The following is a 16,242-nucleotide window of genomic DNA, read 5'->3' on the forward strand; positions in this document are numbered from 1 at the left end:
CATCATCCATTTACCTGCTCAGCCACATGAACCTGAATTATCTGCTTTTACAATTTAAGAGGCCCTCACCCAGCTGAGAGTTATAGAGATACCAATTTATCATTAAAAAATATCACTCTCATTCTTTTTAATAATACTGGCAGTTTCCTTAGCTTTTTGTAGAAATGCGTCAGTATCACTTTAAGGTAATTAATGGAATCTGCCATCTCAATGTCACACACAAAGTAAGTCCATACACTCCCGGTTCCTTGTAAACTCAGTCCGTTAACCACTAGTGTGTACTTTTTCCACTGATGAAGAGAGCATGTAGCTTTTGAAACGTTTGGTCTGTATGTGCACTCCGCAATAAACAGGTTGGAGGTATTTTTTTACACCAGCAATTAATTTTGTGTGCTTTTTTCCCCCTTTCTTTTTGTGCTCATCTCAATATCACACAGCAGGGTGTTCCAGAAACTCACTGCCCTCACCATAAAGACCTACACTGCTTCAAATAAGAGTTTTGTTCATCTGAAGGGGCGAGCTTCATTTATTTGTTTTTTTCTGAAAAAGGTCCCTGGCTGCTTGTATGTTAGAACAGTAAAGTGTCATTTTTTACATGTAGTGGGACAATTATTTGTCCTTCCATAGGTTCAAGCCAGATTACATTAAAATGATAATGGAACACAAAAAGATCTATGGTGACTTTGAAGTATAGTGCTACACATTAGCAGTCCAGTTATAAACTGTGCTGTAATGTAATGGCTATATACTGCTGTGGCTGCATTATATTTATTGGTTCTTTTGTACTTTGAAATTAACTCAACTATGACCAATGATATATTCACAGAACATAAATCTATATATTTTTACATATATGCCAAAAAACATAGTTTTGGAGCACACACAAAAACTTCTCTTTGTTAAATGTGCCCCCTTAGATAAAAACTCTAACCCTTTCCTGGCAAAAGTTTTGTTTTCTGGGAATTCTCAGTCTTGCCAGACTTGGGAAAACCAATAGTGATGTCATACAAATAAAAAGAATAGGTCACAGCTCTCATTTACTTGCTCAGCCACATTAACCTGAATTACCTGCTTTTATAATTTAAGAGATCCTCATCCGTCTAAATGTTAACCAGAGATACCTATTAATCATACTACAGAATATAATATAATACGTCACTCAGGAGTTTCAGACAAATCTGCAGTGCTGTGTTGTATCTCTGCTGGGTGTGGGTTGTAGAGTGTATAAGATTACATTTACAAATACTAAAGCTCTTTTAAAGGAACAGTAACACCAAAAAATATATATATTTTAAAGAAATTAAAGTATAATGTACTGCTGCCCTGCACTGGTAAAAATTGTGTGTTTGCTTCAGAAACATTACTAGAGTTTATATAAACCCTGGTGTGTAGCCATGGGGGCAGCCATTCACAAGAAGAAAAGGCACAGGTTATATAGCAGCTAACAGATAAACCCTGTAGAATACAATGGTGTCTTATCTGTTATTTGCTATGTAACCTGTGCCTTTTCTCCTTTTTTCCAGCCTGAATGGCTGCCCCCATGGCTACACAACAACGTATTTATATAAACTATAGTAGTGTTCCTGAAGCAAACACCCGAGTTTTACCATTGCAGGGCAACAGTACGTGATATTTCAATTACTTTAAAACACTTTCATTTTTTGGTGTTACTGTTTCTTTAACAAATGCATTTGTTCTCTACCAGTGTCCTGTTCTAGATCTTTGTTCTTTTGGCATAACCATTTATATAGGTTTTTATAGTGTAAATCTAAAACACCAATATCTACAGTCCCCTCACTGTAGGGCCTAGCAGTATGGAGCGCAAAGCAATAAACCCTTACTGGTGGTCATGTACATATGATGTTCAAAGCAAATATGAATGTATTTACATTAAAAGGATATGTAGAACACAAGACCAATATAATTGGCATGTGAAAGAAAGAAACGGGGGAGGTACAAAATAAATTGCTAATTTTTTTTCACAATACAGTGTTTTCCCCCCAAAAAATTCCATCAATTTACAAATAACAAATAATGTGTCATTTATAAATACCTTGCAAGTTAAATGTGTGTCATTAGGGGTATCATGCCATTGGGACATGGATGTTTCCTTACATGTCTTACAAATTAAGTGAGGCTTTGTGGGTTCAAAAATAATGTGCACACTGACATAATGTGCAAAAGAAACCCTGTACATAAATAGCTAAATAAAACACAAATATTTACTGTAAGGAATAGACAAGTATGGCACTGATTGTCTGTCCATGAAATCACCAATTGAAATCATTTGACCTGAGGGCAAGGTGCCTCACACCCATAGAGGTACAGTTAACTATGGGCACCCTTCCTGTTTTTATGCCTTTAATGACTCTGGGCCACAAAAGCCCTCTACAGTCGGCAAAGGAACTAATTTCTGTAACACCAATTATCAATTCGTTTCTTGAACCAATTATCAAGAATACTATTAAAGTTCTGCCCCCTCAGCTTAGCAACAGGGACAGGAAGAGGAAGGCAGCCATGACAGTGGAGCTTGTGTTTCCAATCTGTTCAGTGGGCTGCAGGGAGACTGACTAGAATTGATGGCTGCTGCTGAAAGCAGTGTGTGCAACAAATTGTTAGAACCAGTATGTACATGCACAGCACATGGGCACAGCTTATATTGGCAATGGGATCTATTATACAGAATACTTACAGCATGGGGGTTTACAGATAAAAGATTGCTCTGTATTGTAGAGCACCATGCTGTAAGGCAAATAGCTCCCATATCAGATTTAAACCCTGCCCTATCCCAAACTGCATCATGGGGTCCCTGCTTCCTCCTCCATACTACCTAAAGTAATGAAACACCTTTCATGATGTAATGAACTTGGTTTGTGGAAGGTTTCCTTCTTCCATTGTTACCAGAGTGCTTCTTGCTCTTGAATGGAAGGCTAATCAAAAAGTGAGCTAAAAATCGAGCCTCAAGATATTTCTTCTATGACTGCAGTAACTTACCTTTGAGTTAATAAAATGTTAAAATATTTTAACATAGCTTATGTGGTTATGCTATGTCTATCCAGCTACATAATACAAATTCTTAAGATAATAGGTATTTTATTAATTTAGCAGCTATTATGACTTCCCTTTGCAGATGATTTTTCCCATTATCACATTCCTTGTAGGCTTGAACCGTAGGTGTGAAGTCAGTTGAATTCTCTTCCTTCAACAGTACTGCATGCATAGACAGAGGCTAAGAATAAAGGAAGAACCCCCTTCCTTTTAATGGCAAGAGAGCATACACTGCACACTATGCCATTTTCTACCATGGGGGACACTAAATCAAGAGCTTTAAATGGCTTAGTTTTTTTCTAATAATAAAGGCATGCATTTCTAATAACTAATTGTAATAATCATATATATAATGAATAACCATACTATGTAAATTATGAAGGTAAATGGTTAAGACTACCATATGGGGGGTTTACCTTGGTGAACCTATGGTGGCTTGGCAATGTTATGATGATAATATAATAATTTAAAACCCCTGCTTCTAAAAATGCATGCACTTACACTGACCAAATTATTAGCAGGTATAGTAGGGAGAGATGGTGCCTATAGTAGCAGTGGGGGGATAATAGCCTCTGGGAAGGGACTGTGGCTGTGGGATAGCAGGTATAGTAGGGAGAGATGGTGCCTATAGTAGCAGTGGGATAATAGCCTCTGGGAAGGGACTGTGGCTGTGGGATAGCAGGTATAGTAGGGAGAGATGGTGCCTATAGTAGCAGTGGGGGGATAATAGCCTCTGGGAAGGGACTGTGGCTGTGGGATAGCAGGTATAGTAGGGAGAGATGGTGCCTATAGTAGCAGTGGGGGGATAATAGCCTCTGGGAAGGGACTGTGGCTGTGGGATAGCAGGTATAGTAGGGAGAGATGGTGCCTATATTAGCAGTGGGATAATAGCCTCTGGGAAGGGACTGTGGCTGTGGGATAGCAGGTATAGTAGGGAGAGATGGTGCCTATAGTAGCAGTGGGGATAATAGCCTCTGGGAAAGGACTGTGGCTGTGGGATAGCAGGTATAGTAGGGAGAGATGGTGCCTATAGTAGCAGTGGGGGGATAATAGCCTCTGTGAAGGGACTGTGGCTGTGGGATATCAGGTATAGTAGGGGGTGATGGTGCCTATAGTAGCAGTGGGATAATAGCCTCTGGGAAGGGACTGTGGCTGTGGGATAGCAGGTATAGTAGGGGGTGATGGTGCCTATAGTAGCAGTGGGATAATAGCCTCTGGGAAGGGACTGTGGCTGTGGGATAGCAGGTATAGTAAGGAGAGATGGTGCCTATAGTTGCAGTGGGGGGATAATAGCCTCTGGGAAGGGACTGTGGCTGTGGGATAGCAGGTATAGTAGGGGAGAGATGGTGCCTATAGTAGCAGTGTGGATAATAGCCTCTGGGAAAGGACTGTGGCTGTGGGATAGCAGGTATAGTAGGGAGAGATGGTGCCTATAGTAGCAGTGGGGATAATAGCCTCTGGGAAGGGACTGTGGCTGTGGGATAGCAGGTATAGTAGGGAGAGATGGTGCCTATAGTAGCAGTGGGGGGATAATAGCCTCTGGGAAGGGACTGTGGCTGTGGGATAGCAGGTATAGTAGGGAGAGATGGTGCCTATAGTAGCAGTGGGATAATAGCCTCTGGGAAGGGACTGTGGCTGTGGGATAGCAGGTATAGTAGGGAGAGATGGTGCCTATAGTAGCAGTGGGATAATAGCCTCTGGGAAGGGACTGTGGCTGTGGGATAGCAGGTATAGTAGGGAGAGATGGTGCCTATAGTAGCAGTGGGATAATAGCCTCTGGGAAGGGACTGTGGCTGTGGGATAGCAGGTATAGTAGGGAGAGATGGTGCCTATAGTAGCAGTGGGATAATAGCCTCTGGGAAGGGAGTATGGCTGTGGGATATCAGGTATAGTAGGGAGAGATGGTGCCTATAGTAGCAGTGGGGATGGTGAGACAGTGAGGTTACTTTAAAAGGGAAGGGACAGTGGGATTTCTGTTATAGAACTGATGATTTTCCAGAACTATTAATACACCTGTAACTTTTTTCATAAAAAAAAATTAAAGATCCAATATTTATGCCAAGATGTGGGATTTATTGAGCAGAACAAAAAAAACAGTAATAATTTATTATCTTTTCAAAATAACTGCATAAAAACACTTAATACTTTTAAATAACAAATAAAATACATTTAAAATAATGACTGGCAGGACTGTAGCAAGAGACTTCCCTGCAGATACGGACCAGAGGGAAGAGGTGGATATATGGGGGCCTGCCCACAGCTGCAGAATTCCCAATAAACCCCTAGGAGGCTAGCATAGGGCAAGGCCCCAGAATTTCTGGTTGTACCTGCTCCAGCAAGGAAAAATGCCAGGCCAGTGTATCCCCACTGCATGGGGTGTCCCCACATTTTAAAATGAAGCTTTAAAAATATGAACTATGAGTTAAATGTGAATTTCAGCTAAGCATCCAATACAGTACATCAATGTGAGCATTAAACAGATCACTGCACATTTTCACTGCCATAATGTAAATCAGTGCCTCTTGTTTATACAGTACAGAGTGTGCAAAAAAAATTCTTCTCCTTTTGAGTTGTAAAAACACAAAAGTATGAGACAACTGAAGGCAGTTAATAGGTCTTGTTAAAAAAGTTAGGAGCGTGGTCTTCAAAGTTCTTAAACTCATCAGTTCCAGCCACGAGGACAGTTGCAGGAAATGTTCTGGGACGTTCAGGATCCTGTGAAATAAAATAAAACTTGCTTAGCTTGTATAAGTCTATGAGCTTAATGTAACCTACTAAAAATAAAAAATACCATGAATAAGAGCCCCTGCTGCCTTTTATGGGCCAATAAAGAGACTAATCACTTTCCTATGTATTCATGTATGGTTGATTCCTCCTGACAACAATGTGCTTTAAGGTCCATTTACTGATTATTTGCCCTCTGTCTTTTTTATTTCTCCGTCTGTATTTCTGTCGACATTTCTTTTCTCACCTTGACAGGATATGCAGTTGTGGGCACATAGCGGATGACAAACCCACATCTTCTTCTTTCTGACATGTTGGGTTCGCTGGCATGAACTGTCAGCCCGTCATGGATCTGAAATCAATAAATTAAAATGACATTTGGCATATGTTGTGATCTCTTGCCTCTCCCAGCAAACTATGACTAAAACCCTGCCAAGAATTATGGTGTATATATTCCTTTTACTCATTTTTTGAGTCACAAAACTAAATCTTTGACTCTAAGGAGCATAATTTAAGTGTGAAATTAGAGCTCTCCACAGTAAAATTCTATCACCCTCTAGTTTTTAGAGGCATATTAATCAATTAGTTAAATATGACTCAAAAATCCCATAGAAATGAATAGAGAGCAGTGGAATTTTACTGAGGTGAGCAATAATTTCACATTATGATAAACACGCCCTGTGTGTTGGAAACTGTGTAACAATGTTATATCAGTTTTATCATTTCCTCTCCTTGGATATTTCACAGTTTAATAAAATTAACAATTGTTACGTGTATTGTTTAAAAGGGTATAAATCAAGTTATGATACCATCATCTATCTAACATGTATCACTAAATGTCATTTTAGATATCATAAGTCCTATCAATACACAGTGTATGCTACAATAAATAATAATATTTTTTAATAACTAACCAGCTGCTATAAAAGACTTTTGCACTTACAGACATCTGCCCAGCTTTGAGGGGACACTCAACCAAATCTTCCACCTGCACCAAGTGCCGGGGTATCTCCTGGTTTGAAGTCAGTAAGTTTCCTGGGATTTCTGCCACTCTGTGTTCCAAAATGCCTTGTTTGTGGCTTCCTGTAAAATTGTGGACTAACCATTAACAAATTGCCTACGTACTAGAATGTAGCCTGAAAACAGGTATTAACATTTTTAACGTGTTATTTCAAAAAGAGAAATGTTGTCATTTTTAGTATAGTGTTAGGTACAAAAAATTATTACCTGGGATAACTTGTAGGACTCCATTTTCTGCATCCACGTCGTCAAAGGCCAGCCACACAGACGCCACGGGACCCCCCTCAAATCCCCAATACCTGTAGAAATATAGGGAACCCATCAGGGAATTGCACTTCTCTGTATGTGGCCCACACTGTGTATAACCAGGGGGCAGATTCCTGACTCAGTTTCATACAGGAAATAATACAAATATCAATTCACTCACTTGATGTCCTGATGCCAAGCAACGTATGGGACAGTGTTATCTTTGTGGGGGACGTCAGAGGAAGGGTATTTACAGATAAACCTGGAGTCCAGGAGAATAACATTGGGCCCTAACACAGCAATGATTGCATCCAGTAGTTTGGGATGAGCAGCCAGATTCATCACCCACTCATATTGCATGTGGATGTTGTGCAGGTTGTACTGTGTGTATTCCTTGCCTGCAAAATTAATAGAGAAACATATAAATCAAGGTGTCTGTGCCTGTTATATTTAAACAACTGATGACATACTGTAATTGTATCACTCTTTCCTTGCTTCTATCTCTTTAATACATGTATATATATATATATATCACGAGCCATTAATAAATTGTAAAATATATGCTTAAAATGGTGCACAGTGATGTCATGAAGTAATAACTTGCATCATCACATGATTCATAAGAACTTGCGCATCATAGGAAATACAGTACATTTTAAATTACTTTCAAGATAACTCAAATTATTCCCTGCCATGGCAGATAATTAAATTGTACTTTAGCTTTTATGTGCAACTATGTTATTCATTTTACAATGCTGACATTTTCCAAACAATTTTCCCTGAAAAATTAAGTCAGCTTTTAATATAGAAAGATATAACTGCAGACTTACCAAATTTGTTCTCCAGTTTTGCATGTTCCTTGCAGGCCTGACCGAGCTCGTCCTTCCCCAGCACATCAATAGCTGTCAGGAAGCCGTTAGCTTCATAAAGAGCCTTCAGCTGAGTGGCTTCTGCCTTCATGGCTCAGGGACAGGATTTTCTGCTGTACAGTAATGCTGAGATGTAGCTGGGATGTAGTCTACCTGGCTTGGTCTTACTCTGGCTTATATATACAGTCACAGACTGCAGCCCTGCCCTGGGGAAACAATAGTAGAAACAGGTTCATTTCCTTTTAAACAGCAAAAAGATGCGGGAAATCCCGAATGATTGTGCAAGGGCGGAGAGAGAACCAATTTAGCTCAAAGTGTGATGTAATGAACTTAGTTACATAAAAATAACCTAATTTTATTATTGTCAGGTCTCCCTATCCTCTTATTAAGGAATTTCTTTGAAGACTGGGTAGATGACATAGGAAGCACGTTGTCCTAAATTTTTTTCCTGTAACTTAAAAAAGTAAGAGCATTCAATTATTTGCATCCCTATGACTTCAGTGCTTATGTGTGTATCTGTGCTATTGCACCAATGTTAACTAATTCTTTAAAAGCTTTAGTGTATTTAAAAAGTCATCGTTTCAGTCAGCTTTCAGCCAGCACCTGCATTATGGCCCCCTTTAATATGCCAAAATTTCACACGCAGCCAGCCACCAATTCCAACCCCAAATAATAGACACTACACCTAGGAGACTGGAAGAATACGCCCACACACCTGATCTCCGAAAGCCTCTATCATTATTCTACAGCTCCCTAATCTTAGCCGGGCCATCTCCAACGAACAAAGCCTTCTCCAAGTGGCAAAAAGATATACCCACATTAGATGCTGAAACATGGCAGGATATCCTAGACTCCTGCCACGAGGGCATGATATCCAACAGGGATAAACTACTCCAACTAAAATACCTGCATAGAATATACCTCACCCCACAAAGGTTGCATGCAATGAACTCAGATATCTCACAAACATGTCCAAAATGTCCTGCCCTAGTAGCAGATTACTTCCATATGGTCTGGACTTGTCCAGCGATACAAGATTTCTGGAGACAAGTAACCCAAACTATACAGGACAAGACATCCCTTACAGTACCTCTAAACCCTACAACAATTCTCCTAAACCAGGTAGAAGAGACAACCCCCAGAAGGGCACAGCGCACCCTTCTTTCAATCCTGTTAATGTACGCTAAGAAAGCTATAGCCCTACACTGGAAATCAGACACAGGCCCCTCAATAGCATTCTGGATGAATGTAGTCACCAAGGCATACCCCCTATACAAATTAACATACATGAGAAGGAATTGCCCTGAAAAATTCCAGAAAGTATGGGGTGACTGGCTAAGCACAGATGAATGTGAGTAGATGCCATGGGGAAATCAGTTACCTTGTCACCTCCTTTTCCCTATATGTGCATAGGGCACCCCCCCACCCCCCTCATGGCTCTCTACAAAAACTCTCAAGCATTACGCAGGGCACTCTTCCCACACTCCACCGAGGAATGGATAAGCACAACTCACTTTATAAAACAGGACCACCCGAAATAAATACGGGGTAAACACATTGTAATGCAGAATGTCATGTTTATTGTTTGTTTATTTAGTTTTGTATTAAATCAACCTTGAGAAACCTGTACAAGCATGATGACTGACTAATCTATGTATGTACATTATACGCATTTTTCTCAATAAACAGAATTGTTAAAAAAAAAAATATGCCAAAATTTCCTGCTACTTCTGTATTATACAAGAATTCCATTGTTGCAAGAAATCAAAGCTCCTTACCCATCGACAGGCTGTTAAGAAGACTTTTTGTTTTGTAATATGGACAGTTTTAGGAAATCTGTTATCCAGAAAGGCCCTAATTATGGGAAGGCCATTTCCCATAGAGTCCATTTTAAATGTACATTTTTTAAAAAATTGTTTCCTTTTTCTCTGTAATTAATGGTAACTTAGCTGCACGAATCCATGTTTGTTGCAAACCCCTCCTATTGGATTTATTTGCTATTTAAATGTTTTTTAGACTTAAAGCATGTTGATCCAGATTACAGAAAAACCCCTTATCAAACCCCTTGATATAATTTTTGCTCATTGCATCTTTTTTCTTGTGCTAATATAGAAACATTTCTTAAGTTGCAAAGTAAACTGTGAATGTATGGATTCTAGAACTTGAGTGCAACAGCCTTGTGAGTTTGTGTCTGCACACTGTGGCCCTGCAGGATAGCAGGAAAACTCCCTGTGGGCTCAGGTGTCAGTGGCCCTCTTGCTTCTAACTATTTAGCCAATTTTATGGTCATTCCTGATTTCTGTATGGGAACATGGAAGCTTGATAGATGAGTATAGTATGCAGAAAAAAGAGTCTAGGATAATAAAGAGTTTGAGGGAAAGGAGGAGGAATTAAAGTTTTGTGAGTGGGATCAGGGTCCAGGGTTTTCTGGTGGGCCCCTGCCATCTCAATCCAATACTGAATTTATCTATCAAATTGGGGAATCCAGAATAATCCCCAGCAGTTTAATATTTAACCATATTTAAGAACGTTTCTTACTTTGAAATGTATTGACACATTTATTAAATATGGGAAGGTGGTGTTTGTTCCTGCTCACTATCACCCATCTCATGCCTATGGCATGCAGAGAGAATGAAAATAAATAAATAAATAAATATATATATAATAAAGTAACTGTAGACTGCTGTATGTTGCCAGTCCAGTTATAAACAGAGGTGTAATGTAACAGCTATATACTGCTCTTTCTGCTGTTTGATACCTGCTAACAGGGGCGTAACTACAGAGAATACAGACACTGCAGTTGCAGGGGTCCCAGGAGTGCAGAGGGCCCAGTAAGGCCCTACCTAATTAATTACCAATTTCAATATATCTTGTGACAGGTCAACATAGGAATGTTTTGGGGCCCTAAATTGGATTTGCTCCGGGGCCCAGTAACATCTAGTTACGCCACTGCTGCTACAGTTATATAGTCAATATAATTCTTGTCATTGTTTTTACTGCTGTCTGGTTCCTTGCATTTGTTTGTACAAATTTTTTTTTCATACAGCATTCAATCAATTTTATTTGCTGGGGCACAGACTGTTCTGCTTTGCCCAGTATAACAAAAAGTGTATTGTAGCTGTGGCTACATATATATATATATATATATATATAGTATTAACCTTTTGTATGTGGAATTGCCTGAAATATGACCAATAAAATATTCATAGCAGAGCAATATGTATATGTCAAAAATGGGTTCTGGGGCACATAGAGTCTGTATCATAGAGCTTTGTATGTTTGTTTTCACACACTGGCCTCTATTGGTCCTTAGTCACCGATCTAAGGGCTCTTAGTTAAGCGTGCCTCCTAGGTAAAGTTGTTAGCCCTTTCCTGGCAGAAGCTTATGTTTTCCAGGAATTCTCAGAAACTCGCCAGACTGGGGAAAAACAATAGTGATGTCACACGAATAAAAAGAATAGGTCAGAGCATCAGAAGGTTTCAGGACATGAATAGAGGAGTGAATCAATGACATCACCAATGTACATACAAAGCCATAGGAACCTGAATTACCTGCTTTTAGAATTTATGAGACCCTCACCCAGCTAATAGTTAACCAGGAATCCCTATTTATCATGCTGTAGAAGTGACAGCGAAAGTTTTTTGGTAATTAGCAATGCAAGACATCACTCCAGTGTTTCCTATTCATGCAAATCTATAGTGCTGTGTTGTATCTCTGCTGGGTGAGGCTATTTACAGAAATAAATGATAGAAATTCCCATATATCTGTGGAATTCAGCTTTAGTGTTAGACATTATAGAATAAACCATGTGGGAAGCAATATTAGAAGTTTTGAACATAATCTGTTATGTATCCTTTGAGACTGAAGTTGTTTTGGCCACAAGGCAACAAACTGAGAAAGTTATTGGCTGTGTAAGAAACATTTACAAACATTCTTGGAAAGTTGCTTAGGATTACATTTTCTTGCATTATTCAAAAAACTTTCTGTTTGTTGTTCTGCTTAGTGCAACAAATAGCAAAAGCCATAGATGTTCCTAACTGTATTTTTAGTCCAGTTTTAGAGCAATATGGTAACTTTAGTTTGTAAGTTTGTGAGAACTATAATTTCACATAATAAACATTAGTGGCCTAATGTACAAAGTGCAGGGCAGGGAGCAAGATGCAAATAATGGATGCAAGCCTCCATGTTTTTTGCACACAAAGGGGCTGATTTACTAACCCACGAATCCGACCCGAATTGGAAAAGTTCCGACTTGAAAACGAACATTTTGCGACTTTTTCGTATGTTTTGCGATTTTTTCGGATTCTGTACGAATTTTTCGTTACCAATACGATTTTTGCGTAAAAAGTTTAAGTTTTAACGCTACGAAAAATGCGCAACTTTTCGCGTAAGTTTTAACGCTACGAAAAATGCGCAACTTTTTACGCAACTTTCGTAATGGATACGAAAAACTCACGTTTTTACGCAAAAATCGTATTGGTAACGAAAAAATCGTACAGAATCCGAAAAAATCGCAAAACATACGAAAAAGTCGCAAAATGTTCGTTTTCAAGTCGGAACTTTTCCAATTCGGGTCGGATTCGTGGGTTAGTAAATCAGCCCCTTTGTGTGCAAAAAACATGGAGGCTTGCATCCATTATTTGCATCTTGCTCCCTGCCCTGCACTTTGTACATTAGGCCACTAATGTTTATTATGTGAAATTATAGTTCTCACAAACTTACAAACTAAAGTTACCATATTGCTCTAAAACTGGACTAAAAATACAGTTAGGAACATCTATGGCTTTTGCTATTTGTTGCACTAAGCAGAACAACAAACAGAAAGTTTTTTGAATAATGCAAGAAAATGTAATCCTAAGCAACTTTCCAAGAATGTTTGTAAATGTTTCTTACACAGCCAATAACTTTCTCAGTTTGTTGCCTTGTGGCCAAAACAACTTCAGTCTCAAAGGATACATAACAGATTATGTTCAGAGCTTCTAATATTGCTTCCCACATGGTTAAAACTTAACGCTACGAAAAATGCGCAACTTTTCGCGTAAGTTTTAACGCTACGAAAAATGCGCAACTTTTTACGCAACTTTCGTAATGGATAGGAAAACTCGCGTTTTTACGCAAAAATCGTATTGGTAACGAAAAATTCGTAAAGAATCCGAAAAAATCGCAAAACATACGAAAAAATCGCAAAATACCGATCATTACGAAAAAAACGCAATCGGACTCCATTCGACCCGTTCGTGGGTAAGTAAATCAGCCCCAAAGTCACTGATAATGTGAACAGTTGCTTAATGACAGATGCAAAACAGTAAAAGAGGAAAGAAAAAAAGAAAAATAAAAGGATATGAAATTTAAAAATTTAACATATAACTATTTTAAATATAAGGGGGTGCTAGAGATTACAACGGGAGATACCTTTCTATTTCATCTGAGAAAATAGACTCCAGCCATGTATATTTTATACTAAGGGGCTGATTTACTGACCCACGAACGGGTCGAAATGAGTCCAATTGCGTTTTTTTCGTAATGATCGGTATTTTGCGACTTTTTCGTATGTTTTGCGATTTTTTCGGATTCTTTACGAATTTTTCGTTACCAATACGATTTTTGCGTAAAAACGCGAGTTTTTCGTAGCCATTACGAAAGTTGCGTAAAATCTGGCGATTTTTCGTAGCGTTAAAACTTGCGCAAAAAGTTGCGCTTTTTTCGTAGCGTTAAAACTTACGCGAAACTTTGCACCTTTTAAGTTTTAACGCTACGAAAAATGCGCAACTTTTCGCGTAAGTTTTAACGCTACGAAAAAAGCGCAACTTTCGTAATGGATACGAAAAACTCACGTTTTTACGCAAAAATCGTATTGGTAACGAAAAATCGCAAAACATACGAAAAAGTCGCAAAATGTTCGTTTTCAAGTCGGAACTTTTCCAATTCGGGTCGGATTCGTGGGTTAGTAAATCAGCCCCTAAGTGCGTCATAATATCGGTATAGGAACCCCCAAGTGGGAGATAGGTTTCCTAATTTGAATTCGGCCCAATGTTTTAAAATAGGGACGAGATTGTCCTACCATAAACAGTATTATACCGAATAAAAGGTACATCTGGGGAATAATCACTTAACATTAGGGAAGAGGGTGCGTGTGATGATATAAATACCCAATAACTTATAAACTGGATACCGACGTTATATGGATACATGTAATTTGGATAGAAAGTGAACTCTCATCCTTTATTCGCTATCCTTGTTCGAATATCTGGTACCTTTGGCTTAATTTATATGTGTGCTATATGGTATATAAATTAAACTGTGCACTTACCGAATGTGATTTAAAAAACCTCACTACAGTAAATTAGCATTAGAGATTTAAATAAGTCTCACAATCTTGATAGATAATCAACGTAGCCTGTTTTTATTGATACGCTAAATGCACTAAAATATAAATAAAGTATTTGGGAATATTTTTATTGAACACATGGTATAGCACCAAATCCTAGTTAGTACTGTGTACCTGCATTCTCTGTATTCTCTCCATGTGCCCGTGGCCTTAGTTAAACATGCCCCCTAGGTAAAAACTTTAGTTCTGTCAAAAGCTTTTGTTTTCCAGGAATTCTCAGAAAGTCACCAAACTGGATAAAAAAAATAGTGATGTCACGTGAATGAAAAGAATAGGTCAGAGCATCAGAAGGTTTAAGGACTGATTGTTTTCTCAGCTTAGGGCAATCTATGTTCAATAGAGGATTGAATTAATGACATCATCCATTTACCTGCTCAGCCACATGAACCTGAATTATCTGCTTTTACAATTTAAGAGGCCCTCACCCAGCTGAGAGTTATAGAGATACCCATTTATCATTAAAAAATATCACTCTGATTCTTTTTAATAATACTGGCAGTTTTCTTAGCTTTTTGTAGAAATGTGTCAGTATCGCTTTAAGGTAATTAATGGAATCTGCCATCTCAATATCACACAGCAGGGTGTTCCAGAAACTCACTGCCCTCACCATAAAGACCTACACAGCTTCAAATAAGAGTTATGTTCTTCAAATCTGAAGGGGCGGGCTTCATTTATTTGTTTTTTTCTGAAAAAGATCCCTGGCTGCTTGTATGTTAGAACAGTAAAGTGTCATTTTTTACATGTAGTGGGACAATTATTTGTCCTTCCATAGGTTCAAGCCAGTTTATATTAAAATCATAATGGAACACAAAAATATCTATGGTGCCTTTGAAGTATACTGCTACACATTAGCAGTCCAGTTATAAACTGTGCTGTAATGTAATGGCTATATACTGCTGTGGCTGCATTATATTTATTGGTTCTTTTGTACTTTGAAATTAACTCAACTATGACCAATGATATATGGTGTGGTCATGTACATATGATGTTCAAAGGAAATATGAATGTATTTACATTAAAAGGATATGTAGAACACAAGACCAATATAATTGACATGTGAAAGAAAGATATATGCTGCTGTTTAAAATTAATAAAGCTGCTTTTACTTATTTATTTATTTATTTATTTTCTTTTAAATTGCTATTTTTTTTCAAAATACAGTGTTTTCCCCAAAAAATTCCATTAATTTACAAATAACAAATAATGTGTCATTTATAAATACCTTGCAAGTTAAATGTGTGTCATCAGGGGGTTACCTTGGTGAACCTATGGTGGCTTGGCAATTTTATGATGATAATATAATAATTTAATTCTAAAAATCCATGCACTTACACTGACCAAATTATTAGCAGGTATAGTATGGAGAGATGGTGCCTATAGTAGCAGTGGGGGGATAATAGCCTCTGGGAAGGGACTGTGGCTGTGGGATAGCAGGTATAGTAGGGAGAGACGGTGCCTATAGTAGCAGTGGGGGGATATAACCTCTGGTAAGGGACTGTGGCTGTGGGATAGCAGGTATAGTAGGGAGAGATGGTGCCTATAGTAGCAGTGGGATAATAGTCTCTGGGAAGGGACTGTGGCTATAGGATAGCAGGTATAGTAGGGACAGATGGTGCCTATAGTAGCAGTGGGATAATAGTCTCTGGGAAGGGACTCTGGCTGTGGGATAGCAGGTATAGTAGTGAGAGATGGTGCCTATAGTAGCAGTCGGATAATAGCCTCTGGGAAGGGACTGTGACTGTGGGATAGCAGGTATAGTAGGGAGAGATGGTGCCTATAGTAGCAGTGGGATAATAGCCTCTGGGAAGGGACTGTGACTGTGGGATAGCAGGTATAGTAGGGAGAGATGGTGAATATAGTTGCAGTGGGGGGATAATAGCCTCTGGGAAGGGACTGTGGCTGTGGGATAGCAGGTATAGTAGGGAGAGATGGTGCCTATAGTAGCA

At 38.8% G+C, this 16,242-nt stretch overlaps 1 protein-coding gene across 1 annotated transcript; it reads right to left on the reverse strand.

Annotated features, from left to right (window-relative positions):
• Positions 1-5,100: 5,100 nt before the first annotated feature.
• Positions 5,101-8,096, reverse strand: phyhdla.2 (probable alpha-ketoglutarate-dependent hypophosphite dioxygenase-like gene a2 [provisional]). Its single transcript, XM_002931804.2, has 6 exons — positions 7,869-8,096; positions 7,220-7,436; positions 7,000-7,091; positions 6,716-6,855; positions 6,020-6,124; positions 5,101-5,763 (listed from the first exon to the last, which is right to left on the reverse strand). Exons 1-6 carry the CDS (start codon positions 7,996-7,998, stop codon positions 5,656-5,658), a joined length of 792 nt encoding a protein of 263 aa, XP_002931850.1. The 5' UTR covers positions 7,999-8,096; the 3' UTR covers positions 5,101-5,655.
• Between the last annotated feature and the right edge of the window lie 8,146 nt (positions 8,097-16,242).

The sequence above is a fragment of the Xenopus tropicalis genome, chromosome 8 (genome assembly GCF_000004195.4).
Source record: "Xenopus tropicalis strain Nigerian chromosome 8, UCB_Xtro_10.0, whole genome shotgun sequence".
Classification (NCBI taxonomy): Eukaryota; Metazoa; Chordata; class Amphibia; order Anura; family Pipidae; genus Xenopus; species Xenopus tropicalis.